The sequence below is a fragment of the Balearica regulorum genome, chromosome 1, assembly GCF_011004875.1.
Source record: "Balearica regulorum gibbericeps isolate bBalReg1 chromosome 1, bBalReg1.pri, whole genome shotgun sequence".
Taxonomy (NCBI): domain Eukaryota; kingdom Metazoa; phylum Chordata; class Aves; order Gruiformes; family Gruidae; genus Balearica; species Balearica regulorum.
In genome coordinates, this window is record NC_046184.1 from 79,212,048 (window position 1) to 79,237,256 (window position 25,209).

A 25,209-nucleotide genomic window follows, 5' to 3' on the forward strand; every position below is an offset into this window, starting at 1 on the left:
ATGCTCACGCGTACTCCCACTCTCTTTCTCTTGCTCTTCGGGGGTTAAAGAAGAAATTTATTTTAAGTATAATACTTAAATATTAGAGTAATGGCATTTATAGAACAAAGTACCATGTGAATATAGATGTCCTGAGTTAGGCACAATTTGGCAGATGGTTATACACTTAAGATTTATTACTACTATGAAATCGCCAGACCTATTATAATACTTACTTTGTATTCTTTATATAGACAAGTGCATGTGCAAATTAAAGTATCTGGAAATAAATATATTTTAAAGACACTTTATGAGAAAACTAGTCCTTTCATATATATTTTTAAAACAAAATGCTTTCCTCCACTGAAAAATGGGATGCTTATGTAAAATATTTTAATCTTTTCCCTTTAGTTTTATTTATACCCAGGAATTAAATAAACCCAAACTTATTTGGATTTGTTTTGGTTTTTTTCTCTACACCCCCCCCCCCAAAAAAAAAATAAATTAGAAAATACCTCATGACTTGCACAAAAGTAGATTTTAATTCAGGCCATTGACAGCATTGTATCAAAACCATCTTCGTATTGGCATTGCATTTGAACTGTTTTATGGCAACATAAACTGAAAAACAACTCATAACTTTAAGTAGTAAAGCTGTATTTATTGGCCGATCAAGCTCAAAGTAAGTAGAGAATGTTTTAGTGAACTGTGTAGATTAAGAAAGGAATTCAGGAGCGTAAGGCTTGGTGATAGCTAAAATTAATTTCTTCAGATTACTTTTTAGAGGCCTATAGTAGCTGCACAATGCAATGCAAATAAAATATTAGTTGAGGGTTTTAGCTTGTAGTGGTTATAAAATCACAAACTGCTAAATACTCCTCACTGAGAAATTTCAGAGTACTCAATGATATTGCTCCTAATGATGCTGTTTATCTATGGAGGATTTTTTTTTTCCTTAGGTTGTAATACTTGTTGGGGTTGGTTTGTTACTGAGGGCTAGCACTTAAAGGAGTATGAAATTGCTTCTGGTGTATTAGTACTTTATTTTGTGATGGCTTGCTAGAAATGATCGCTGTGAAAGTAAAAGAAGCAGAATTGCCTTATTACTGGTTTATTTCACAGTGAGGATTTCTATAAGCATGCTGAAAATGAACATAGCAGTGCATAAGGATCACGTGTATGTTAATTGAAGGAGGATTAAAATCTGTTCATTAGATTGGTGAATTCCAGGGTTTAAATTTAAAATTATTTTTAGTCTGTAACTTGAAATATAACTGCTGATAGAAATATTCAGAATAGAAGTAATGCCTTCAGGAATTATGCACATGAGCTAGAGCATTTACATTTTGAAAGTGTTTTGTGTTGGACTGCCAGGATCTTCGTACAAAGTGTTTGGTGCATGGAATGAAAAATTAAAAGCATAGACAATACTTTGCTTAATTAAAAGAAATTTTTGATAGCTGGCTAGGATGAAGTTTTGCATATTTTCAGATAAGAATTGAGTGAAACACACTGAAGACAAGGTTTTGCTCCAAACTCCGTCTTTCTCCCCCACCCCCATCCTCCAAATGGATTTTTATCCTCCAAAAGGATATTTAAGGTGTTGCTGATAAGTGAACAGTCTATTCTTCAACTCCCACCTATCTTGACTAAAAAGACGGCTTCTACTGAACGATACTAAGGCAGGGAAAACAGGGAACGCGAGGGAAAGGTACATAGGTTCTGGGCCTGTGAGTAGTACGAAGTGCTCAACAGAGAGCACTGTTACGTGCAAGGCACAGAGCAGCTTGCAGTGAAACAAGAGGAGCGTAGTCCACGGCTTTTTACACAAATAGGTGGGTTACGATTTGATGGTTACTTTCACAGACAATAAATGGTACATGCGGTGTCCTTATTTGGGCCGAACGTTTTGAAATTAATTGGAATTTTGCCTGGATCAACGCTGCCAGGTTTGGATCAGGTTAAGGAAGGTTTTATTGTGGGCAAAGGAGAGGGAAAAGGGAGGAGGCAGAGGGAAGAAAGGGAATGGGAACGGAGCAGGAGTTACCACTTTCAGTTGTGGGTGCAGTCTGGAGTTCTTGTCTGCGTTGAATACAGAAGATAACATAAGGCTGTGAGGCTGGATTGTATTGGTACAGCACTGCCTTCTCACAGTATGTGCCAAGTATTCATGAACATTTTGTAGCAGCTAAGGAGAAATATAAGGAAGAGTGGAAGGAATGCCTTGTTTCATCCAGTTTTCTTTTGAAAAAAAATTTGGTGGGGGTGGGAGAGGTAGTTAACATCCAGTCAGTGTTTCAGCAGCTCCCTTTGCAGGCGGAACGGTTTCACTGTAATCGGCCTTCGTCCGTGTGCCACATATTCCTGTGGCGTGATGAACCTCAGCAGGGCCCTCTACCTCGTACGGCAGTGTTCCAAGTCTCCTGCACACATGGGTGCTCAGGGCAGGAGCAGGCCTGTGATCGTGACGCCTTCCCTCAAGAAAATGGAAATGCTCTCTAATTAGGCATTTTTCCTCCTAACTGCATCAGTCGCTCTCAGCTTGAAACAGGTGCAGGTAATCAGCCCTCGCCTCCTCCTCCTCCTCCTCCCCCTCCTCCCCCCACAATGGTGCTTGTTGTGGAGGTCTGATCTATCTAACAAAGCAATACCACCATACAGCTTTCGGTTTGACTTATGGCGCCTGTACCTGTCTGAGAAGAAAAAAAATTAATTAATTTAGAACTATGATTGCGTGTCTTTGTTCCTCACATAAGACATACTATTGAACATGTTTCTTAGTAGCTACATGCATGTTCATATAGCATGCCTGCTTGTACAATGCATTTGATTTTTGAAAGATAGGTATTCATTTGTTCGGTATGCGTGCAGCTAGCTAGACTTACGATTGCAGCCAGAAGACAAAAAGTTGCAGTCCCTGTAGCCAGCACAATAGACGTGCATAAGTAGAGTGATCCCAGTAGATATAAAATGGCGGGGTAGATGTTTTCAAGTGCACGTGCACTTTTGCAAGTCCTGAGTTTATGCTACTGTAAACTGTACTGGCTGTGCAAATCTGTACTTGTTTATGCATTTGACTCCGTGCCTGATCCACAATAGGATGAATTCTGTTGAGTTTGATGGGCTTTGAAGCAATCCCCCTCTACCCAGACATTCAGTAACGTAATATGTATGCACATTTGTGGAATCACTAATATATCTGGCCTATAACTTCTCAGTAGTGAGCAAACCAATTTGTGATTTTCCTAAGAGCAGCGCAGAAATTTGTCCACAGCTATTCCTGTACTCACGTAGAATATTTTATATGTTCTAGTGACCCCAGTACTAGTATGTTTTCATTAAAATTTGACTTAAAATCTCTAAATTAGAATATAATTCTGTTTAAGATGCCTTGATTCATAGCTAGATATGCAGGAATAAAATGCCCGGAATCAAGCCCTTTGCAGCCTGTCTTTTAAAATTATGTACCATCAAATATAAGATCTCATCATTTTGAGTTGCTCTTTGTGAAACAGTCTTTTTTCCCAGATTAGTGATACCCGTTGTTTAGTAGTTGTACACTCTTCCCTCTTGTATACATTTGAAATTGGCTGTGCCGTACCTCTGGAAACAAAGGATCTGATCCAAAGGCCTCTGAAGGCGACAGAGATTTTTTCCATCAACTTCAAATGCGATTTGGATTAAACCTATATACATAATACATAATAGTTTGCAATAGTGATCTGACTGCTATAATGGTTTTCAGGGTCCTCTGCAAAACTTTTCAAAACTCTGATAAAAATTGTCCAGGTATGATACTCCCAAATACACGTCTAAGTGTTGATCATGTTTTGTTGTCCTGTTTTAAAAAAACAGGAGGAGGGACAGCTCCAAAGAGCTTCATCTCTCTGATGCTCCAAATGAGAGTTTTATGAATAAAAAAAGAGTGAATGTTGGTCCCATATTTGGTCTGTAATTGATGTATTACCTTATGTATTCTTTACTTAAATTAGGGTAGTCCTTTTGGAAGGAATCTGTAGATTTGAGATGGCAATGTACTACTTATTTATTTTTATACACACAAGTTTAAATTAACCTCAGCCATCGTATCTTGTTATCTGCCAAGGAAAACATTTAGCTCCTGTCCAGTCTCTCTGGAGTTTCAAAGTGATTTGCTCTTTTCAAACTTGTTAAAACACAAATAGAAAAGTAAATTGCTTTGGATACTGACTGAAGATTTTGCAAAGGGGAAGGAAGAAGAGCTGAGGAAAAATGAATTTATTATTATAATAACCAATATACCTTTATTAAATATTAATTAAGTCATTTTCTGTAGCTTTTGATTGATTGTGTTTGAACTGCTGACTGATATTTTGCAACACTTTAAATCTGAGGTACACTTAGCATGTTGCCCATGTATTCGGATACCTGCATACAGATATGTTTACTGTGGCATTCATTCAGCCCCTGAAATTCTTTTGTCAACCTAAGCGGACATTTTCAGAAGGAGAAGGCAGCTTCAATTTTAATAATAAAAGAGTTCACGTGCTTTTATAACTACAGACGCAAATATTTTTAGAATGCCAAATTAGAAAAAGATGCGTTATTTGAAACTGGTCTTTTTTATTATTTTTCTCTGTTTTATTTTTTCTTGGTTTAGGTAATTTCAAAAATAGAGGAAGTACACTGGAAACAGTTGATCTCATGAGCTAGAAAACAAGAAGCAGCACCATTTATTTTAATGCTGGAGGGGGGGGCAGGCGGTGGCACTGAGCAGCTTAGAGAAATATGGAATAGTGTTTTTGTGTTTTACAGCATTCATAGGCCAAGATACTTCACACTGAAGTTAATTCATCAGAGAGAGGGGTCAGTTTGGGGTTTTTGTAAGGTGATACACTTAATACTGATTTTTCGACACAAGTTACATTATTCTTTCTAATACATTGCTCACAGTAACTGGTCTTACAGAATCGCAGTAGGGTAGGTGATAGAAAAGGCTTTGTTCTGGCCAGAAGCTAAAGCTGTAGAAGAATTCATTTACATTTTCATCTGCAAGATGTAATAACCATAAAAAAAGTTACAAATATTTAGTGTTGTAGGTGTAAATCTAAAACTTACTTGTTTCAGTTACTTGTTACTTGTTTCAGTTCAGGAATAATTGAGTTGATGAACACAAAGCTTTGACATGGACCTTTACACCCATTGGCAATTTTTACAGAATTAGTCTTGCTTTTTATTGGAATTCAGTGTGCAAAAGAGTAGGAAAGCTGTTTCAGTGCATCTAAGAGATTTTGATTACTGTATTTGTTTTGCTATCCATACACAAAGAGGTCTGGTATATTTACTTCTACATTTGTATACACAGCAAGTATTATTTTCAAAAGATTTTATTCTTTGATAAATCATTCTCTTTTTTTTTTCTTTATTCTTATATTTATTTTTCTCTCTCGTTGCAGATTCTTTTATTTTTATTTTTTTTTTAAAGAAAGGAGAGTTCTCATGATATTTTTGTTACCTTTGGCAGATGAGATGTATTGTCTTATTTGTCTATAGGAAACAAAATAGTATATCCAGTCCTGAGTCAGTTGAAAGTCTCCCACAGATAACAGAGAGTTTTGGATTATACTCTCAAACCGAAGTAACACTAATTTAAAAGCCTGACACAGGAAGCCTGAACTCGAATGATTCTTAAAGTGCATTTAAGGAACGCTACATTCTGCCTGACCTTATGGACTTATGCAGTTAGCTTTTTTTACCTTCTTTCTTTGTCTAATCTAAACCAAGGATTGTCAGTCTTGCGTTCTTATTTTAAGGGACACAGCTTTGGTATTCTTCCTACTCCAGCATGCATTTATGAATGGCAAGGTGCATGGGAAGGAATCGATCATATTATCCCCAAATGGATGAAAATTCTGTTAGAGGCCCAAAGGGCACGCACGTGTAAGTTTTGCTGCAGGGGTTCATCATGGGGTTTGGTTTTGGTTTTAATGCAGTGTGCAATACGGGGATTTTTTTTTTTGTTGTTGTTGTTGTTGCTTAGTTATTATGTGAATAAACCATTTACATTTTAAAATGTAATTTCATTAGTAACCATTTTTTAAAAATAGTTTTCCAACTCAGTCTGTTATGAAGATAGTTAGTTACCAGTTTTTAATGGAAGGTTATACATTTCTCATTCCATAATTATTATAGAAGGAGGAATTAACATGATCACATGGAAATTTTGTTTCTTAAATGGAGATTTACATTGATGGATTGAAGGTTTAAGGTGCAGATTTACATTTAAATTACATATTACATGACATTTACATTTTAAATGATAGTAAAACAATTATTTCTACTGTCTCCTTGGTGCCTTCTGAATGTCTCTATAAAATTATTTCATTTAAAATATAACCCACTCTACTGTATATATATATAATATATGTTTCACATATGAGATCAGAGTGGTTTTTGTATGGATGCGCTCCTATCTGGCATAAATAAAAATGAAGTTGAATATGTAATATTCACGTATACACATTTAAGTTGTTATTTAGTACTTTGTTTAGAGTGGCAATTCCTTTCTTCTCTATAATATAAAATGCTCTCAGGGGTTGTGTTTAGCGGGATAAAAATGTCATCCATCAGATGCTTGTATATTTTGCCCCAAAATGCTTTCAGGAGTCAAAACTTAGAGTGTCATTTCAGGCGAGTGGGTAATGAATAGCACTTGGCCACAGATGCAGATACAAGGAGGTCTAGAGTTTGTAGAAAAAGAGAACTGATTTGGGAGAGAAAAGCAACCTGAAAGGTGGCTGTGCCTGTTGTAAAGAGCGGGCCAGTGTGGAAGTCAGGAGCAATAATAAACTAGTTGTAACTTTATGGAGATACTTTCATGCTCAAGGAAGGTACCGTATGCACATGTATGTTCTTGCTGGTGAATATTTCTTCAGCCTGTGACACTGCAGTCCACATCTTGCAATCAGTTTTAGCAAGTTCGAAGGAACTTAAAGTATGAGCATAATTCTCTTCCCAAAATAGATTTCTTTACACTGTCAGTTGGATGTGGCTGTTTTACACCCATATAAGGTTCTGGGTTGGACACAGAAGCACGAAAATTCCATTATTGTCAAAATAATTGCTGCAAGCCTTTTCACTTCCGATGCCTGCCGAGCTGAATACATTAAAGAGTACACACCCGCCTGGTGGTGGATTGAACTTCAGGTGAAACGGGGGTGAGCCAGGCGGTGTCAAACCCCTGAATTTTGTAACTTTTCACTCCTTCCTCCTGAGATACAATCTAACCTAAAATACAGATTAATTGAAGGTTCAGCAGGCAGAGCTAACAAGCTTTCCTGAAGATCAATCTGTGTAAAACCAGGCCTACTCCATAACAGTGTGTGTTAGTTTTAAAGTTGCAAATAGTGCAAGAACAAATAGAAAAGCCTCACAATTCAATTAAATTCAAGAGATCAAGCTGAAAAATTACTTTGGCAGTGCACTTGCAGACTTTGTTACAGCTCTGTATGAGTATTTTTGAAAAACGCTTATAATGAAAAGGTTTATCCAAGTGATCAATGGCTGTGTTTCATACCACTGTGTAGTGGGTATTACTTCTACCGGCAATTAAAAAAAGTAAAGCCATTCTTCATAGAGTGAATTTCACCTCTTTGCAGATGACTAGTTCAAGGCCTGCATAGAGTCTAAGTCCTGCTCAAACCACTTCAGATAGCTTACAGCTTTTTTATGTCCTTTATGCACTGTGAGCTACTGCTGTAGAAGCCACTGGGAGAAATACTGGGTACAAAGAATAATTTTTATCATACCATTGAAATCAATGGTGTTAACTCTTTCTGATCAATATAATCTGCAGTCCCAAGAGTTTATCTAGTTACTCTTCTATCCCTTAATATAATATCCTTTGATTTGTAAAAATATGTATCTTAGACGTGCTATTGTCTAGAAATTAGGCTTTGATGAAGTATGCATATGTGGGAGTTGTGGTGCCCTTGTCTAGAAGAATGAGTAAGAAGTTGGGAGATTCTTTTACACTCCGCCTTGGTGTAACAGTAAGAGCCTCTTCAAGTTTCCTCCTCCTTCTCTGCCTCAGCACCTCCTCTTGTAAGTTGGACATAACTGACGTTGCCCATGAGATTCCTTCTGTGAGAAACAGTTGACATCTGAATAAACCATGTACAACACACATGTAGAGAACGCTGAGCTGAGATGGGAGTAGTTGTGGACTGTTTTGAAACGCGGTGCCTACAGAATTCAAGGGGTTAAATACTGCTTTGCACAAGGCGGCATCTCATAGTCTAGATCTGCCTTACAGCTGCTATTCTGGTCTTTGACTTCCTCTGAATGGAGACTTTCACTCATAGCTTTAGGAGGCAACTCCTCTGCCTCCCAAAATTTGGTAGTATACCGAAGTGGAAGGTTATGTGTGCTCTTGCTTGCTTGCCACGAGGTTTCTTTCATCACCACCATCTTGTAAATTAGTTGTTCTGTTTTATGCACTCATCAGTAATAGGAGAGATTGCAATGCACACAGCATCTGTATGGATATACCCCAAATCAAAGTCAAAGTCTGATCAGAACAGCTCAATAGCAAGATGCTGTGAAATTGCCTGGTCTGTTGCCCTTCCAGTTTAGGATTCTGCTGTGCAAATAATTAAAATCCAGTATGTTGATAGCATCTTAAGATGGTATAGGGAAGTTAATTAGATCATTGACTAAAAAAAAACCCAAACACAAAACCCCCAAGCCCTTACAGAATGCTAAACAATGACCGTGGAAACTAAAACTTGCAAATCATAACATTTTATGTGCTCCCTGCAGAATAGAAAATTGGGAGGGAACTTTTTAAAATAAAGACACTGGCATATTTTAAATCTTTTGTTTGCTGACTCTTTTTTTTTTTTCCCTCATAATTCCATTTTTTTTAATCCTACTGCTTGCCTGAATGTAGTTGAGTTTAGGATTTCTTTCTCTTTACAGCAACCTATCCTCTGTACTAAGAGTTTAGTTTCTAGAAGACAGGCAAGCGTGCCTGGTTCGTGCAGCATTGGCATTGTGTAGCAAATTACAGTCAGCTCAAGTGAGCAGGCTTTCTCAGTCACCCTGTCTACAACTTTCATTCTCATCAAGGGCACAGCTACACTGGAGAGTGCCCCAGACACACACGTGATGCACAGACTTGGGAAGCAGTTGAGGATTTGACTAAATGCAGAGAGCCACACTGGTTCCACCATGTGGACAGCTTCAAGCCAGCTAAAGCTGTACTGCTTCAGTTACTGCAGAAGGCCAACTATGTTTTAGTGAATACAGTAAAAATGGTTACTTTTTTTTCCCCCTACATTTTTAATAAGTGTATGTGTGACAATCAAATCCTCAGATGCTTATGCATAGGACTTAATTTTGCACCCACTCGTAGCCCCAGACTGTGTTGCTTCCATGTCCTCTCCCCCTCCTACCACAGCGTCCCTTCTCCTCTCATCTGCAGCTGGTGAAGGCTGTGTGAAAACCAGTGCTTTGAACCAAAAATGAAAATACCAGAGACCTGCACCCAGAGTTTTCTAAAATGTTTCCTAGTAATCCTCTGCCCAATATGAGTGCTTTATCACCTGATTATTAATGGCGCTGAAAATCTTTGGGTGAGCGCTGCCAGGCTCTGAGTACACCCTAGTGCTTGCATTTAGGTGTCTCCAGCTGGCTCCTGAGTGTCATCTTATATTCTCATTACCTGCAGTGTGAGAACACTTGCAGTCCAAGCTGTATGTAGGCATCCTGAGCACCAAGGGTTATAAGCTAGCCAGGGTAGGCAATTTCCCTTTTCAGTTTACAGTATCATTTGAGATCAAATGGGAGAAATGAGTGTGATAAACCTGAGGAGAAAAAGGGCCAAATATTCTAGTTTGGACTGTTAAGTTGGGCAGGGTTTGTAACCATCTAAATGGAGTTTAGCTCTAGTTTTTTTCATGGCGTTTGCACAAGATTTCAAAACTTCTGTGTTTGATTTTTGGGGTTTCATCCCTTTTTTCTTCCTTTACTCTTTAGGTCAATTCACATCCAATCTTTCCAAAATTACTTGTAGGCAAGGCTGTGGTTTCAGGAATTGTTTTGGCTTGTGCGCCTCCTGTGTAGTCAGTGTCGGGAAGACAAAATGAGAAGTTCCCCTTTCCTTCAACTCAGTAGATGATATGCTCAAAATGATGACCAAGTTTCAGCAGACTGAAGCAAAAACCTGGGAACTCATTGTGTCACAGACAAACTGACATGTTTGGAATGTACTTTTTGAGCAACAGAGGTGTTGATTGCTCCAGGAGTTCATTGTCAGAGATAATGAGATCTGCAAGTACATTAGAAATCTTCCTAGGAAGAAAATCAATAGTAGAACAATGTTTCAAGCTGTAGTCTCAGTAAGTCATTTACTTTTAAAAATCTAATTCTTCTCAGAGGTGAAAACTTTGCTATTGGTGTTTTATTGAAACATAGTATTTGAATAGTAAGTCAGCACTGGGAAGATTTTTGTTTTGTTTTTGTAAGAAGCCCTTCCAATAACTCCCAAAACTCTTCACAGCTATTTTTCTTTGTGTCTAATTTAAAAAAAAATTGGGATTTTTTACAAGATAAATTTTAATTTTACTTCACAATCAGTAAAAGGTTCCTCTTTAGCATGGAATATACACATTACAGACTGTATTTAACTGGAAGACAATTTTTATTTTGAGTGTATATTTTATGAATAAGTTACTATTATTGCTAATGCTTACTGTGGATGTGCTGCTGCAAATGATGCAGTGACTTGTACCTCTGTAAGAATTTGGCAAAGAGTAACACTGTGAGGCATTAAACCTCTCTCTAAACATATCTGGGCACTGCAAAACAGTAACAACATTAAAAAAAAAATTTGAGAAACAGAGACAGGGAAAAAAAAATCAAGACAGCTGGGTGAAACACGTCTTTCTGTTGATTTAAGAGTTCGTATTTCATTTTGTTTAGCAATCAAGATGCATTTTTTCTTTTTAGGAAATAAAGATGCATCATTTTGACTTCCAATTTGAAAAAACAGAAGCCCTAAGTTTACCTATTCCACAGTTTCATTTTTCACTAGTATTTTAATTTTGTGCGTGCGTGTCATATTTTAAATCTAAATTTTGATGTTGAAATGAATTGCTGTTGTAAATTATTGTTTAAAAAGGAGAAAAAGATATATTTCAGTTCAGATCCGTAAAGCAGACGACATGACTCCATGGCTGCTTCTGGTGAAAGAAAAAGCATGATACCTTCTGTAATTGCAGCATCAGACCCTGAGTAGTTGTCTCTGTAGTAGCATTGCGTTAGTGCAAACATTGCCAGCGCTGTACTTTCTAGCAGGCTTCTGTTGTGTCAAAAGGTGAGAGAGGCAGCTATAAATAACCGTGATTGATTGTATTGTAGCTAGGGATTTTTTTGGAGTTACTGCAGAAGTCGGTATGCTTTGGGTTTTTTTCTTCTAGCTTAAATAGCATGCAATGCTATACCATTTAGTATACCTTTATTTAATTTGTCTCATCTGTGACACAGTCTCTTCTAAAGAGCTGAAGCTTTAGATTAAAATGTAGTTCTCAGGCAGAAAGAAACTGCAGTAAAAGTAGTTGTACTACTAGTTCATCCTATGATTAATAGCAAGACTTGCTTAGAAGTTAGTCTTTGATTTCCTCTGTTTAATTGTAGCCCTAAGTGAAATGGGTTTTTGATTTATAGAAAATGCAAAATTGGGTACAGAAAGTTTTAAATTACAGTAACAGTAAAAAATTTCCCACAATAATCATCCCATATTGTTTCAATTCAAAAGAGCTAAGGCTTGATTTGTGTGGGAAAGAACCCATAGCAGCCAAGTTCCACATTTGAAACTGGGGAGGGGAGGATCAATTACCCTCTTTTGAGGGTATAAAAATATGCCTGAACTTCACTGTGTTATACTTTTATCATGTATTCCGTCTCTAGAAGGGTGCATGCTAATGAATTAATTTAGAATAGCTATTTTTTTCATGGATACCATGTAAAAGTAAGTAGAAAAATTGTATTAGGACATACAAGAACATTGGCAAAAAAAGCAGAAGCTTTAGGAAAATGGATGGCTTGTAATCATGATTGAAAACAAATCTCTAATTTTTTGATAATGCTTGCATTATACAGAATGGTTCAGTATACTGCTAAAGCTCTAATAACCATAGTTTAGTAACAGTAGCTTTAATAACAGTAGTTTAATTCCTAAACTACTTTTTGGAAGTTCTACATGGCTGATCTCGCTTTTGCTTCACCATGTTTATGTTGACTTTTTCTTCATTAGACCACAATCACTACGTATGTTTACAGCACTAATCCTAGATGTTGAAATTCTAGATAGTTAAAATATATTCAGTATCATTGGAGCTATTCTGGGGGAAACGACTTGGCTTTATCAGGGTGAGACCAAATTCTGCTCAGTTTACAGGGGTAGATGCTGATAAACACTATTTTGACCCATGGACATTTACATCTGTGTTCCTGAGAATATGAGTTTTGGCCTTTCATATCTGCTTTTTTGTGTACCAAAACACAGTTAAAAATAATTTTGAAAATAATAATGCGGTTGTTACTCTCTTGGCCAACTTGCTGATTTTTAAAAACCTGCTTCACAGTCTCCTCTCACATACAGTATTTATTTGGAACATACTGAGTTTACGGTTTGAATATAAAATGCTGCTTCTATTCCATTTGATTTGGCATGACCAAAATTTAAAATCTAAACATAAAGCATCGTATTGATCCATTTATAAACATTTTCAAATGGTACGGCACTTCTTGGATAATTTATTGTAGTAGCATTTTAAAGTCAGGTAAGCTCTGCTTTTGTGCTATAGCCTGACAGTTTAATCAAGATACAAATTTAGAAACAAATCAGCACTGTCTTTTATATAGTGCCTCTAAATCCATGGTAATTGGTACCAGACCTTGGTAAAAGGAAAGGATCGCCGTTTCATGCTACCAATACCAGTGGGTGTTGCTCCACAGCTGCATCGTATAAGAAGAGAAGATGCAAGGAAAATTAAAGGATCCCCACATGCATTTTTCTGTAATATACCTTTTCCAGAGTATGAGGTTGACAGAAAACTCCCTTGAATTCAGCGTGTTAGCCTGCTGTAAATAATGCCATATGTTCTGCACACTTTAACTCTTACCTTTTGATAGCACTGGACAATTTTTAAGTCAGCTTTCTTTACTTTGTAGTTTCAAAACATTTAAAAACCCTAAACAGCCTGTACTTAATAAAATCAGAACAGGGAGAGTAGAATAAAAGTGCTGCTGGTGCATTTGGATTGTGCTGATGTAAACTGGCTGACTTTGGCCCCTCTACAGAGGCCTGTTTTGGGTAGTTTTTGTCGCGTCAGAACGTACCTTGCAATACAAGCTGCAGCGCAGGTTACGTTCCTGCTCTCTCTGCGTTTCGAGGACTCGCGCTCAGCTAGAGCATATACGAGCTATAGACTGAGGCTGTACGCTCTGGCAGCACAGATGGAGTATTCTGTCATTAGGACTGTTTGTTGCCTGTTGGAACACACAGCATATTTCTACCGTGGCATCAACAGTTTCTCAGAACTGAGGTCAAAATAAACAGGTTGCAGTTGGATACAGGAACAGTCTGGGAAACAACTTAAAATTCCCTGCTTAGGCATAAGCGTATTCCTAGATACATGGATAAAAAGGCACGTTTATAGCAAGGGCTTGTCTTGATTTATGCTAGCCTATACAGATTAGCATAGATTTGCAGGGGTACACGTAGTAAGTTTTCTATGGATATTGGCATATATGTGCAAAATTGACCTACTTTTAAATAAAGAGGCAAATTTAATCACAATCGTCTTGCACTATTTCTCCCAGTATTTGTAGTACTTTAGCAAAGTGAAAGTGCACATTTAAAAAAATACATATTTTAATTAGGCTTCAGTCTTCTCTGCAAGCCTGGATGTCACTAATTGCATTGGTGCACGCAGTCCCTTTGAAGTGGATAGGATTCTTTACGGGAGTAAAACTCGAGCGCTGACAGACAAGCTCTGGCAAACCTCCTTGAAGTGGTTTTAGTTGCTACTGCCCCAAACTCCCTGCTCCACCCTTTTACTGGGGATTAGTGCTTCCTCAGCAGAATTTGCAGAAGGGAACGTGTGCCCACACCTTAGCTGCTTCATTGCAAAACCCACAGATTCGAAATGCATCGCTTTCTGCTAAGCTGCCGGAGCATGCCTTAGGTCTGTGTTTGCTGATTCAGCACGGAGAGCCGTAATCTCCAGCAGCTAGGTGGAGCAGACCGCTGGGAAAAGTGACTTCAGTGTGTGACGGCAAGATTCACCAGAGCTCAAATGTCAGTGTCCCTTCCATCAAGGGTAAGTATTTACAGGATCTAGACTCAAATTCCAGGTGAAATCCTGGCCTCAGAGCGAGCAGTGGAGTTTTAGCAAGGGATATCAGTGAAACCAGGGTTTAATTTGTAGTGTTTAAAAAGCCAGCAATTTTTTGCAAAACAGGACAAATACTTGTGATGATTTTGGCTTGAGTAGAGATGTAAGTAGATTTGCTTCCTGAAAGAATCAGGAACAGTCACTTCGAAAGGTTTACTCATATTTACCTAGTCACAGTTCATTTACAGCTAATGTAACTGTCTCCTGTTTATTGAACTGCAAACACATAAATGCATAGCAGGCTGCTAGAAGTTAGAAAATGTTCTCATGGTTTTTTTTTTTTTGGTGGGTGGCTTAAATGTAACTCAAGTTTCAGAGGTTAAAATTAAAAAGCAAGGTTATTTTTTTCCTTTTCAGAAATGAAGCATTAATGAGCTGTATGGCATGCGTAATAGTAAATAGCTAATACGGGTATGTGTAGTGGCAGTAGTGAAAAGAGGTGTTGAGAGAATTAAGAAAATTTATGAGACTAATCTGGAAAGATGTGTTTAATTCTTGGAAGAGTAAAAAAGAAAGCCTCCCCAAATTTTTCGTTGCTACCAGTTTACTGCCATTGCCATTCTTACTTCCCATGTCACCAGGAGTTCAGAGATCTATATTACAACCAGAGTAATAATATTACCATTCCTTCTTACCTTCTGTATGCTCCTTCCACCACAGTGACAGGGAGAGATATCTTCTAGAAAACTTTTTTATGGGCTGATCTTTTTGTTTTCACCATGTTTTCTTTGTTGTTGTTGATCTTCTCCATATAACCCTGACACACACTAGATATGTAACTACTTTTTTCCCCCCGCCCTTTACAAGGACAGGTCTTGTACATCCTTTTTCATCCTAACCCACCATCTCTTTCCTACTCACAAGCAGCTTCTCAGTCTCAGGCTCTTCGCTGACTGCGAATGCAGCTGGGAACGCCGCCCTCCCTCCCTTCTTTTACGTTGGCTCTCAGAGCCCACCGCAGATGGTCTGTACCTCATACATAATATAGACTTTATTTTTTAATTTTTTTTTTTCTTCTGAGGCAGGTTTCTATGAATGTAAGAGGCAGACACTCTGGCAAGCTTAGACCTGTGTTTTTATATTTTTTTCTAAGTGAGCCTTGGGGGACTTGTTTGCAGTAGTTTGGAACTCCCTAATAGCGTATGGAGCTTGGTAATGTCTTGGTGCCAGAAACAGGAACCTGATTTGTCCACTTGATCTCTGCTTAGGGAAAATTATATATGTTAGCAAAATGAAGTTAGGGCACAGCTGGACAAGAAAAAAAATTAAGCAAAAGCACTCCAGGAACTGATGAAAATCAGTTGCTTTAGGAAGGTGGTCTTCTAATAAAAGTATAGCAGGTTTGTGCTAACTCTGTTCAGAAGTACTTTGGGGTGGCTTGTTATAACCGTGTATTTCTTACTACTCCCACTGAGTTTTTTCAATGAATTCACTCTGCACTATTTTTAGACTTGAATAATAAACTCTGTGTACCAAAATGTACCCAGGACCTCATGCAAGAGCCAAATGAACGTTTTCAAATGTCAGATGGTTGAAGTTCTAGGTTGCTCAACACTGTTGTTCCCTAGTTCCTTTGTATATTGTTGTATTTATGTTTTTATTCTCTGTGTTATAGTTGCCATTAAAACAGGTACCTGTGTGGAGATCTGTTTCATGGGTCTTGCTGTGCATGTGCTTTGATTTTCTGTTATGTGTGGAAGCTGTCTGCCTGCACAGGGCTGTTCTTGATCTCAGCAGTATTCTTTGGGAGCTGAAAATGTAGAACATATGCAGAAAAAAAATAACGGAAATATATTTATACCAGCAGTTTTAGCATCTGATTTGACCCCCATGAGAAAGGATATGTCAAGGTCAGATATGGGGTTATATTTCTTGAGAAGATAAGGGAAAAATGTCCTGAACTTAGTTGGATTTTGTTCATGACGAGGAAAATTTTTTACAGCTATTTCATTCCTTCTCTGTTTTGTATGTTGATACTGTAGGAGGGTTACTCATTTTAGACAGTAACAATTACAGTCAAGAATCAACTCATGGATATCAGAGTATTTGCTAAAATACTTTGGGATTCAAGTGCCTGAAAGAATAGTTGGATCTTTGAGAAAAAAAACCAACCCACTTGTGTCAGATAAGACACTCTTTCAGGGCCTGAAGGGTGTCAGAGTAAGGGCTCTAAGGAGTGAACAGAGCAAATAAAATCTGAGAAGAGACCAGCTCCAGAAAACATGCCGGTTAGGCAGCAGTGACCAGCAACACAGAATGATCGTAGGATCATCCTTCCAGTTGGAAGGGACCACAGGAGGTGTCTAGTCCAACCTCCTGCTAAGGCAGAGTCAGCTGGGAGATCAGACTGCGTTGCTCAGGGCTTCATCCAGTTGGGTCATGAAAGCCTCCATGCATGGACTCTGCACAACCTCTCCGTGCAGCCTCTTTCATTGCTTGGCTGACCTCATGGTGGAAAAGTTTTTCCTTATTTCCAGACTGAACCTCTCCTATTTCAACTTACATCTGTTGTTTCTTCTTCTCCCACCACACCTCACTGTGAACAACCTAGCTCTGACTTCTCCATAACCTCTCGTCCGGGTATGGAAAGGCTGTCACCAAAGCAACCTCTTCTCCAGGTCTCCAGGCTGAGCAAGCTCAGCTCCCTTAGCCTCTTCTCACAGCCCCCACACTGCCCTGGGGATCCTGCTCCACAATCCACCTACATTGCAGTAACGCTCAGCAAGGCCCATCTGCGCATTGCTGCGGCTCTCACCTGCAGGCCCGTGTGACGGTTGTAGCCAGGGCAGGGTTGGCGGCAGCGCGGGAGCCGTATCGCTCTCGCCAAGCTTGTCCGAGGTATACGGGTGTTTTTGCTGACCATCAGCTCGAAGCACTGCCAGGAGCCGATGCTGTTGGCCTTGGCCTTCGGAGCAGATTCCTGGGTTAATGTTGTGACGTTATTAATTTCAGGTATTGATTTAGAAAAAATATCAGCCTGGATTTGAAAATCATGACATAGTTTGAATGCTGTAAGATGTTAAAATGCTGTAGAGTTTCTTTTACTTTTCCGGGTGTTTTTTGAGGTGCTGATACGCACTTTGTGCATAAAACAGGAGGATTCAGGATATACTTAGTCTGGAAAATTAAGTGTCTTGTAATCGCGTAACTGCAGGAGCCAAGGCTTTAAGAACAATACTGAATATCATGAAATTCGTGATTTGATTTTAAAATTAAGCAACGTTGATAAGATCAAGAGTCTGTTGCTTTTGTAAAGCAAATGCTCACCTAAGAAGGGTTTTTTCAAATAGTGAACCATATCTGTAAAGTTCTAAAATGATAGCCGCTATTATGTGCTCATCTACTTGGCACAGTAATCAAAGTATGCATTAATGCTCTAAGACACATGTTTGGAAGTATGGATTGAAATTAATCACCCTGCCACTATATAAATTGCTTGCTGAATACAACACTATATATGTTTCTGTAGAAAGTTGTGTGTTTGTGTATTCTACATGGGTACAGTTAAACTTAATATTTTGTGTATTTAATTTTATTGCATATAATTCAAATATAAAAATAGATTTAATTTTATTAAATATGTGGAGGGTTTTATTTACATATCTAACCCATCTGGGACAAGCGTTTTGAAAGGTAAACCTTGCAATATTACTAACCCCTAAAGATTAAATTGTCAAGCTACTGAAATACTACTCAAGGAGTCTTTGAGCTGTCCACAAGCATCTGTGTGAGCAGGGCAACAGGAATTCCTGTCTCCGCAAGATTTGAATCATGCGAGATGACTAGTTTCCACATACACACTGCAGATGGGGATGAGTCTCTCCCAGCACACCAGGCTTGGCCCCTCTCTCGCGAACTGCAGAACGGATTTTTACCGAGAGACGAGCTTCGTGGAGGAGGCCCTTCTGTGGTTAAAAAGCACGATAATTCTTCAGCCATTAATTAGTTTTCGTCTTAGATTTAAGCTTGCGATGTTGATTCCATCTCCGGCTTCCTGAACACTGCACAGTGTCCTTAGGAAATCTCTAGTGTGAATTTACAGGCTGTACAGTTACAAAGTGAGGTACTGCCATTGTCTGTTACGGTTACTCTTCATACTAGAAAACCTTTTTAATAAATAATCCGCAAGATGTCTGAGAAACCGCTAATGTTACTCCTATACCGGACAATTCACCAGATCAGGTTTACTCTGTTATTTTACAGACTACGTGACTTGTAAGTCAAAAAGCAGGTGTCTGTCCTTTTCACGTCGCTGAAATGCATGCGGCATACAGTTCAAAACAATACCGCTGTCCTGCTTTACAATGCAGATAACTTCTTTTCTTTTACAGTTTGTCTCACTGTATAGAGAGCAGTTGGAAATACATGTGCACACTGCTCGATCTGTTGCTTTTTCCTCGTGGTACAGTGCGGTCTCCTGACAAAGAGTGTTGTTCTGTGCAGCGCGATCATGAAGCTAATGGATTAAGATAGAGAAGTATCTAGCAGCATGTTGATTAAAAGGACACAAAAAGAATAAAATTGTTGTATGGGGAATTGTTTGAGAATTGCTGCCCTTGCAAAGTTAAAATGCGTGCACTAAAAATGTCTTGTTCTTCTCTGCCTACGCTCCGATACAGGACCCAATTTTTAAAAATGGATGTTTCTGTAAAACTTCGATTTTTAGACTTGCACTTTTGTACATACCTCTTTGTATGTTTGAGATCTAAATGCAGCATTCGGGCGTCCTGTCTATTACAGCTAGTATTGATGATTCTGCCCAAGAGTTACAAAAGCAGAAAAAAGAAAACCCTTACAGACATTTATGATACATATTTAGATGTTTCTGCATGATGAAAGATTTCCTCTTTTTTTAAAATTATTTTTTCAGTGAACCAGCCTGGATGTAGTCTCCCTGTAAGGAGTGTGAAATTTACAGCAGAAGAATTACAGTTTTACACTGGAAAAGCTCTTTCTCATCTGAACCATCATTCAAAATGCAGGATGAAAGTAGCTGAAGCGAAGTTTTCTATCACATCATCTGCAGGGCTCCTAGAAGATTCTTCTGAAACTTGGGGTAAGATTTAAAAAACCCCAAACCAACTTATTTGTAAAGTACAAGCTGATAGGAAGCGTGAAGGTATAATTCTAGGGCAGAGAAGAAGGTACTGTTTGTGGATTGATCTCTATACTGAAATGTCTACAGGAGCAATTTCATGTAAGAAAATTTCAGTGCAATATTTGTTCAAATAATGAAAACAGAAGCAACAACAAGCCCAAGTTGATTACCAGGATTAAATACAGATATATGAATAAATTGTTTGCTATTCAAAAATGAAAACATTTATTATGTTTTCTTTATTTTTTTATAATATGTGCCAAAGTACAGAAATGTTTAACTATGAAAAACATGTTTTAGAGTAAGTATGGAAAATATGAATCGCTATACTTTGGATTGCTTAGCTCCTGAGAAATAGCTGAAATATTTGCACTGGATACAATTAATGTTGCCTCCTTGTTCGTAGTGTTTTGGTTTGTGTTCAGTAGTGGTATCCATTATCTTACATTTGGTGAACTAAATCCTTCCAGTTTATTTCCTTACTGCTATATCAATTTAGTGTAGTTAGTTGGGATGTCATCAAGGTACCTTCTCTGTGACTGTAGTCATAGTATTTCATATGCAGAACATTTTCCAAGGGATATCGGTACTTTCTCATATACATGAATCTTTTTCTCCTGCTTCTGTTTCAGGTCATATATATGTAACTAAAATTCATGCCAAAGATAATCTTGTCTAAATGTGTATTAGATGCAGTTCTTAAAATTGCAGGTGTTTACATTCATGGCAATATAAAAGGCTTCTTGTGACAAATAATGGAATGCTCACTTTATGGCCTTAGGAATTTGGCCAAGGCATACACACAATTTTTTTTCCCATTTGTTTGTAGTCAGACAAGTTTATAATTAAGACATAATGGGCATAAGCATTCTTGCAGCCTTTGCGTCTCATCTTTCTTGTTAACATCAAAGAGAAAATTTGTGGTAGAAAACATAGCAGTTGGTAGTAAATGTGGGAGAATCAATAGCATGTGGATTTTATTTTATTTTTTTTAAATCTGGTTATCCCCTATCCTCCTATCGTCTATATATCTACAATAAAGGAAAGCATGCATACTTTTTTTTTTGTTATCATTCCAAATGCTGTAGATAAAAATGATAGCTATACACTGGTACCACATTCTGTGCACACCCTAGACCACCAGAGATATTAATGAAAACATGCAAAGACTTATATAACCATTACATCAGTGTCTCATTTCTAGAACTGTCTAGTGTAAATTACCCTTTGCTGATGAATCCATTGCACTGATCTGTTGCCTACGTGGTCCAACTACGGATTAAATCAAGAACGTGATAAAGCTGAATAGGAATCCTGGCATAGGGTGATATTACTTTGTTTTACATAGGAAACGTATTTGTGGGTGAATACATCTGTGTTCATGCATACGTGTGTATAAATATAAAAAGTGTTTTGGATTTACTGTGTCTGAGATCAAAGCCCTATATGTGACAGACCTTTTAACATAAGGAGTTGTGCGTCTTTTGTGTCAGTTCTGTGACTACTGAGATCAGCTGAAATATCAGTCCTTGGAGGGTCACTGATGTGTAAGAGAGTTGCCAGCAACACAGTTTCTCTAAGGGCTCTTTGAGTCTGTGATTTGATTCCTCCTACAGCTTGGTCCAAAATAGCGTCTACTTGTTGGCTGTGAAGCCCATTGATCTCTGCAACAGCTAGGGACATATGTTTGGGACTGTGCATATCTACTGGAAGGGTACCGGGGGGTTGTGAGGTTCAAGGCCTTAAAATAATTATATAGAGGAATGACTTTCATTGATGAAATGTTACCAGTTTGCTGATTTTTATCATGGTTTATGTCTTGAATTATGTGCCAGTGGTGTTAAAAAGCTGAGATGTGGGTGTCCGTATATTTTACGTTGAATTTAAACATAAATAGCTCATAATAAGAATCATCTTATAAAAAATGGAGAGAGAGGAAAAATCAGGCTGGTTAAGAGGTCATTGTTCTTATTAAGAAAATACTGAGTTGTTATTGCTACCTCTGATGTACATAAGTCTAGTAATACATATATCTCTTTAGGACTAGACCTGAGAATAAATTGCAAGAGCAGAGACTAAATTAAAATCTAAAACTTGATCCTCATGTATTTTTAAAGAAGTGGTCAATTCCAAGAACTCTAATGTATGAAGTCTTGCTAAGGTTAAAGTCTCTGCAGGTTGAAGTTCATTTTTTGAGGAAGAAACCCAGCTAACAATATCAGATAATGCCCAATAATATTGTCACAAATAGTTAATTAAGGTAAATTTGTAGTCAGAACAGCTTCAATGTTTACAATGAATACTAGCCTCTCTTGTTATTGCTATCTTGTTTCACCTTTTTTTTAGTAATTTCAGTTTATTTTGGAAAAACTAACCTTTGTGTCATGGGCTAACTAACATTTAATATTCTTCTTACTGTTTTCTCAGTCTGTTGGTTCTCACTTAGGTATTCATAGGAGGATTTTGTGGAACATACCTTAAAAGTCTTTTAATGCCCAGTAAACCTTCCTTCAAATATACTTGCTCAGGATACTCTCAGACGGAGGAGGAACTGTTGCATGCTTTCTGTGTCCTGGATATGTGCAGTTGACTCTCAGCTGAATGCTGCATTGCTCCGGATATAAATAGAGAAATCAGTAAATCTGGCCTTGTTTTACCTGTTGCAAAGTGAGAAATGAGGCATTCTGAAAACAGATGCAAACACAGATTCAAATTAGGTTTGATTATTCTGATTTCTCAGTTTCTGGCCTAGGGAATATGCTGTTCTTAAATCCTCAAACCAGCAGAGGGGAAAGGCTGACCTGGTGCTTGTTACATTTCTTGAAAGTTAATTTACATGTGTTCAGATGAAGAAAGAGGTTTGGTTGTGTGTTGGGTTTTGGTTTTATTTTTTTTCTTCTTTTCCTCAGGTGCAATTTTCTTCATAATTTCACAAAAAATTGAATAATTTGGACTTTTCCTACCAAAAGCTTTAGACCCACCCGTGAAAAGCAGATTCCCTTGTACATAGGAGATCTTGTCTTGGCTGGTGAGAAATGAATACAGAAAATGGATAGTACAGTTGCTCCCGTGTTAAATTGCTCTTGCAAGCCTTTCAAGTCTGGATTTCTTTCCAGTCCACAGGAAAAGACTGATAATACTTTTTTTTTTTTTTTTTTTTTTTTCCCCCGAGAAGGAATATGCTGGAATAGAAATACAGTATATAACATAAAGATTAAGACATATCCTCAAGTTAATTAATTCATTGGAAAGGTATTGACTTTCTCCATCCAGCTGAAATGATAATAGTAAAGTGGGGAAAGTTAATTGTAGGAGAAGCTGGCTGCCTCATATTTGCATTGTTTTCAGTTCCTTAGAACATTGCCAAACTTAAAATATTTGGGATGAGCTTTCGGTGCTGAGCATGTTATTCACACTTACTGTGATAGGGCAATTTCAGTCAACAACGATTTTATGAAAAGAGGGCCATCTTACCTTCAGTGTTTTCTAAATTTTGAGGACTTCATGCTTTAATTGCAAACTTTTTCTCTTCAGTCCTCCAAATATAAATCTTTGTTTGACACTCAGTTGGCTGATTGAATCTCTAGATGAAAAGTAATTGTGAGATGAGTTCCTTGTAATTCAAACCTTTTCCTGATAGGCTCTAAAAAATGTGGTCTTCAGTATGTAGCTCTTTTTCTCTGTACATAATTTCTATGCAAGAGGTCCTATAAGAAAAAGTGCCTGCGCTCTAGCTAACATTGAAAAAAGATACTTTATTTGAAGATTTAAGGAACAAAAGGAGCTTGCAAGGAGTAGCATAAGAAGGTAATTAAATTCCCTGGGCAACCAGGAGAAAGGTAGGAAGGCAGTAATGTTACTTTAGAGTATTTTGGGTAAGTCATAATGTTTTTATTATTTTGGTATAAGTCATATTCTTTATTTCCCAGAAATATTATATTTTTACAAATTATCAAACAGGTTACCAGATATTTTCATAGTCTCATAATATTACTTGAGTACTTCCAATAGCTTGCTTATATTAATAATCAATGAAACTGAATTTTTAAACAAACAATGATTAGCATATATGAATTCTCATCATTGGAAGCTACATACCCAGCTAAAGCAAAATTTGAGACAGATAGACATAAAATGAGTTGATAGTTCCTACACTTAAAGCACTAGGAGCATAATTTCTCTGTAGGTGATGAAATGAGATGGGTGATTTTTCCCACCCACTTTAAAAACCTGTTCTGGCTGGAAGGGTTGTTTCTGTTCATTAGGTCTGGTGGGTGCCTGCTCCTGGACACCCAGTGTCTAGCAGGTTGAAGTCACAAGAGATGGCCCACACGCCTGTGTTGCTTGGGACTGGAATCAGCACCTGTTAAATTGCCTGGGAAGAGGTGTGCTGCTTTTAACAGGAGAATTCAGGACACCTCTGTCACACGCTCAAGTGTCTTCTGTGTTCTTGCTTTGCAAAATGCATCAGAAATTCTTCTTTCTAATAAAAAGAAGATTCTTCATTTCACTGTCAGAAATAAGAATGGCCTAGTTATTAAAAACTATTAAATATGTACAAGCAGAAAAAATAAAATTAAACCTTATCAGTGAGGTTTTACTAAAAATGTTGTCATAGAAGGAAAAAAAATTAAGTCATCTCATACTCCAGATACATTATTCAGTGCTGAATTTTGAAGAGTTGCAGTGTGGAAGCTTTCTATTTTTATTTACACCAGCAGCCTTATCACTACAGTTCAGAAGAGCATTAGCAACGTGTGGCTATTCCTGACAGATGCCACACTGGAGACCAAATTACTTGGGTGATTGCTAATAACATTTTATACCTGTGTACGCAATTGATGGCAAAGCATCCTCAAGTAACTAGTGGAAGCAGAGCTGTATAAATCCAAAGGGTAGAGTCATTCTTGTGTTTTGGGACCTAAAGTTCTTTCACCATGGACATCTATATTATTTCTCAATTAGACAGGTTGGTATTTCAACTTAATCCTGTTGGAGCAGGTCTTGGAATAGCAGGATGGCAGATTGACTCCTGTTGCAGATTTTTTTTTATTTTTTAAATTGTCTCTGCTAAAAAAGCTGATTAAAAACTGACAGTCAGTTGTCTCTTTTTTAGGAAGTATAATTTGTTAACATCATAGTTCTTCTTTTTCATGCGTATGTGTTTGTGCATATGTGAGACCCCACCTGGAGTACTGCATGCAGCTCTGGGGTCCCCAGTAGAAGACAGACATGGAGCTGTAGGAGCGAGTCCAGAGGAGGGCCACGAAGCTGATCAGAGGGCTGGAGCACCTCTCCTATGAGGACAGGCTGAGAGAGTTGGGGTTGTTCAGCCTGGAGAAGAGAAGGCTCCAGGGAGATCTAATTGTGGCTTACCAGTACCTGAAGGGGCCTACAGGAAAGATGGTGAGGGACTGTTTATGAGGGAGTGTAGTGACAGGACAAGGGGTAATGGGTTTAAGCTGAAGGAGGGTCGATTTAGATTAGATGTTTGAAACAAATTCTTCACCGTGAGGGTGGTGAGGCACTGGAACAGGTTGCCCAGAGAGGTTGTGGCTGCCCATTCCCTGGAAGTGTTCAAGGCCAGGTTGGATGGGGCTTTGGGCAACCTGGTCTAGGGGAGGATGTCCCTGCCCCTGGCAGGGGGGGTTGGAACTAGATGATCTTTGAGGTCCCTTCCAACCCAAACCA

The 25,209-nt window shown here is 38.0% G+C and overlaps 1 protein-coding gene across 3 annotated transcripts in view; it reads left to right on the forward strand.

Moving 5' to 3' along the window:
* LOC142602812 (uncharacterized) overlaps positions 1 to 25,209 on the forward strand; it is a 119,281-nt gene that overhangs the window by 22,368 nt on the left and 71,704 nt on the right. For 2 of the 3 annotated variants that reach the window (XR_012836647.1, XM_075760517.1), the window contains exon 3: positions 19,291 to 19,476. Coding sequence is in view for 1 of the 3 variants with exons in the window: in XM_075760517.1 (XP_075616632.1) it covers positions 19,291 to 19,476 (186 nt within the window). In the remaining 2 variants the exon portion in view is untranslated. Of the gene's footprint in view, positions 1 to 9,996; positions 10,081 to 19,290; positions 19,477 to 25,209 lie in introns of those variants that run through there. The other variant, XR_012836648.1, reaches the window with a different exon arrangement.